At 34.7% G+C, this 3,916-nt stretch overlaps 1 protein-coding gene across 1 annotated transcript; it reads left to right on the top strand.

Annotated features, from left to right (window-relative positions):
- Nucleotides 1–485: 485 nt before the first annotated feature.
- LOC107784830 (uncharacterized) lies at nucleotides 486–2,539 on the top strand. Its single transcript, XM_016606014.2, has 4 exons — nucleotides 486–559; nucleotides 865–1,008; nucleotides 1,819–1,947; nucleotides 2,255–2,539. The coding sequence occupies exons 1-4, from the start codon at nucleotides 502–504 to the stop codon at nucleotides 2,386–2,388; spliced, it is 465 nt and encodes a 154-aa protein (XP_016461500.1). The 5' UTR covers nucleotides 486–501; the 3' UTR covers nucleotides 2,389–2,539.
- Nucleotides 2,540–3,916: the final 1,377 nt, after the last annotated feature.

Genomic DNA, 3,916 nt, shown 5'->3' with positions numbered 1-3,916 from the left:
TACTAGCAATTAATAATTAGAGAGTCTATATACAGTGCTGGTGCTAGATTTTTTACAAAGAGGAGTAGAATATAACGAATTAAATATATAAAGAAAGTCAAGAAACATATAGTATATTTGCTTAAAAAATTTACCTAATTATACAGAATAATTTTCCGAAGAATTAAGGATGGGCAGCCCCAGCTGGAATGAAACCAAAATAATAATTGCATTACAGGAGATTCATTTAACAAAATGCATCAAATCTTGATATATATGGTAATGTTGTAACTACTAGACATGTTTCTTTGACTACCTTCCATAGTTCAAAGAATTTATTTGATCCACTAACCAAATTTCATGATTTGAAATTTAAAAAAGAAAATTCCTAATTGGGAATGGCATTAAATTAACTTTCTCTTTAGAAAAAAAAATTAGCAGGTTATTGGTGAACTAGATATTATATAATATGGTGGTAAAAAAGCACTCTAAAGTTTTTAAAAAAACATTCTTTTACACAAGATGGCCAAGAGTTTGATGACTTTGTTTTTGGCAGTCTCCTTCTTGCTTATTTTATGCGGTCAGTCTATCTCTCTCCCTCCCCCGCCTCCAACCCCCCCTCCCCGTCTGTCCGTCTATACAATCAGTGGCGTAGGCAGGAATTTCCCCTGCCTCCCCCCCCACCCCCCGCCCTGTCTGTCTGTCTATATAATCAGTGACGGAGGCAAAAATTTTATTAAAAGGTATCAAAATATACAAAAAAAAGTCAAGAGAATCTAACATATATATATATATATATATATGCCTAAAACACGAGCATATCAGAATGTATCTAAGTCTTCCAAAATATATGATGTACATGTTAACGAGTTTTGTTATTTTCAGATGTGATTACAGTAGAAACATGTCAACAAACATGTCAAACTAGAGAAGATTGTAGCTTATCGTGTGAATCTGGGTTTTCAACTTGTGTTGATGGGATGTGCGTATGTTTAGCTGATCTCAAGGCATATTCTGCTGATTATAAAGGTTCCTCTCACTCTCTTTATCTTTCTCATATTCAATCACTTAGTGACACATAATTAAGTTATAATATTAGCAAATTTTGATCATGTGATTTTATAATAGGTTACACAAGATTTTTTTCAACTGACGAAATTTATTCAAACAACATGAAGTAGTAGATCTAGGATACATTTGCTTATGTTGATGACACACACAGAGGCGGAGCAATAATTTTCATTGGAATTCAAAATATAAAGAAATAAACGCACCAAGAAGTCAAATGGTGTATAATAACTCGTAAATTAAAGTCACATGTGATATATATATGGTCGTTTTAGCATGAAGCACCTTTTACTTCTCATATGTTGGTAACACATGTAACTAGGAGTGGCAAACGGGCGGGTCGGATTGGATATGGTTAGGGCTGAAAATGGATAATGAAAAAACGGATAAATTATCCGATCCGACCTATATTTAATACGGATAAAAAGCGGGTTAACCGACGGATGATATGGGTAACCATAGTATCCATAATTTCTTGCATATGATCACTTTTGGGGGAATTCTTAGTCTCCCTAACTTGAGAAACCCTAATTTGAGGCTTTACAAATATAAAAGTTAGACCCATTAGTTATCCATTGGTTATCCATTTTCTAAATGGATAATATGATTCTTATCTATATTTGATCCGTTTTTAAAAAATTCATTATCCAACCTATTTTTTAATAGATTATATGGGTGATTAATTATTTTTTTAATTGTTTTGCCACTTCTGTATGTATCTAAGTCCTTCAAAAATTTATCATTGATATTAACTAGTTTTGTGATCTTCAGATGTGGTGACAACAGATACATGTGAGTGTAGAGAAGATTGTCAAATAGCATGTGACTATGGGATTGCAACTTGTGTTGAAGGGAGTTGCGTATGTTTAGTTCTCAAGACACATTCCACCAATAATAAAGGTCCCTCCTTCCTTCCCTTTGCCGTTTTTGATCGTGGTGCCATCACGTAATAATAAGTTATTTTTGGCAAATTATGTACATAATATATTTGATATCGTTGGAGGATCACGGGTTCATATAAACCATGATTTTCACCGTGAATCCACCCATGATTAAAAGGTTATAAAACATTTCTTTCAACTGATGATAATAGCATATATCGTCGCACCTAATGTTTTAGCATTGTGCATCTTTTACTTGTCACATATTAGCAATTTATTGTAACTAAATTCTTTTCCTAAATGCTAACGAGTTTTGTAATTTTCAGATGTGGTGACAGAAAAGATCATGTGTAAGACGACATTAGACTGTCGTCGTGATCTGAAATGTAAAGTTGGGTTTCCAATTTGTGTTGAAGGGGGATGCATTTGTAGTGATCAACTCGGGTCAATACTCCATTAGTCATGATGGTGGCAGTTTTGGAGCCAAGTATATTAATAGTCTTCATTGTTAATTTGTTATTAAGAATATAAAATTCCTTATTGGCGGATGAATATTGTATTTAATTCGATGATGTTTACTTGAAGAAATAAATAGCAATGAAATTTCATTACTTGGTTGGATTATAACTAGAAAAAGAAATTGTTTTTTTTTGTTTTACATCTTATGTTTCTTTTTATAAATATTATTACTATATTTTTTGGATGGTCCAATATTCAGGGTTGGGGAAATGGCCGAGAGTATGAACTTTGCACCTCTAGAATGAAAGGTTTTGATATCATTCAGTTCATGTATACTGTTACACTGTAACGGCGCCTTCCAAAATTTTTTTAGATGGGCGACGTAACGTTAAGTAACCGATGTTCATGTGGTTATTATCCGTTAGCTGGAGTCCCCTTCGTACGCTAGACGAGATTATTAGTGCCGTACAAGAAAATCAATGTCAAGAGCAATTGAGAGAATATAAAAGAGAATGAGAATGACAGATAGCTTGATTGTATTAATGAAGCTATTACAGAAAGCCAATATAGTGCTTACTTACTTGAAAGTTTGAGTACTTGATTTTCCCTAATAATGCTTAAAAAAATAAATAAACCAAAGTTACAAGACTTGTCATAACTAAGCTAGAAAGACATAATGGAAATACACGAAGTAAAACTACTCTATATTTACAATAAAAAGGACTTAGATTCTTAGAAGGTAGAAGCAGGTTCGTTAGCAGCAACTTTGTCCTTAGCAAAAGAGTCTGCGCGCGGCATTATTGGTATTTGCCAGCGGCTGGGTGCTGGTGAGGACTATCGATGGGGTGACATAGCTAGGCACATACGCGCTTGTCACTTGGCGCGACCAAGACCACGGGGCCTTCCATGATCGCTAGGCCTTGGAAGGCTTGCCACGACGCCATGGGGCGCGTCAAGGGGTCATGGGGCATGGTTGGAAAACCGGCCATGACAATTTCACATGATTATGAATTAGTGTCAAAATATTTACGAAAATGTTCATTTACCTTTCTACCTTTGGTTACAGTTCAATATTATCATTGTATACACATTGGAGCGTGTCACACCTCCTTTTTTCGAGGGGATATGGAGTTTTTCTAATTAAAGTAACATAATTGAAATGAGATTATTTATTTAATTTCAGAGTCGTCACTTGTGATAATTTATGGTGTCCCAAATCACCGATTTATTTTAAATCTCAAATCGAGAAAATTTGACTCTGTTTTAAAGTCCGCGAACACAGAAGACCGGGTAAGGAATTCTGTTAACCCAGGAGAAGGTGTGAGGCACTCCCGAGTTTCGTGGTTTTAGCACGGTCGCTCAACTATTAATAATTGGGCTAATTATTTAATACATATTTTAAACCTATTGGTCATTTTTATCAACCAACCGCTTTTAATATTTATGGAATTTGTTTGAACAAGCCGCGAAGTCGCGCACTCGTTTTGTTTTTGTACACATTGTGAATCGCACCACGTGAAACGCACACA

The sequence above is a fragment of the Nicotiana tabacum genome, chromosome 20 (assembly GCF_000715075.1).
Source record: "Nicotiana tabacum cultivar K326 chromosome 20, ASM71507v2, whole genome shotgun sequence".
Taxonomy (NCBI): Eukaryota; Viridiplantae; Streptophyta; class Magnoliopsida; order Solanales; family Solanaceae; genus Nicotiana; species Nicotiana tabacum.
The sequence above is the reverse complement of the archived record's forward strand: the minus strand, read 5'-3'. Positions and strand labels throughout refer to the sequence as shown.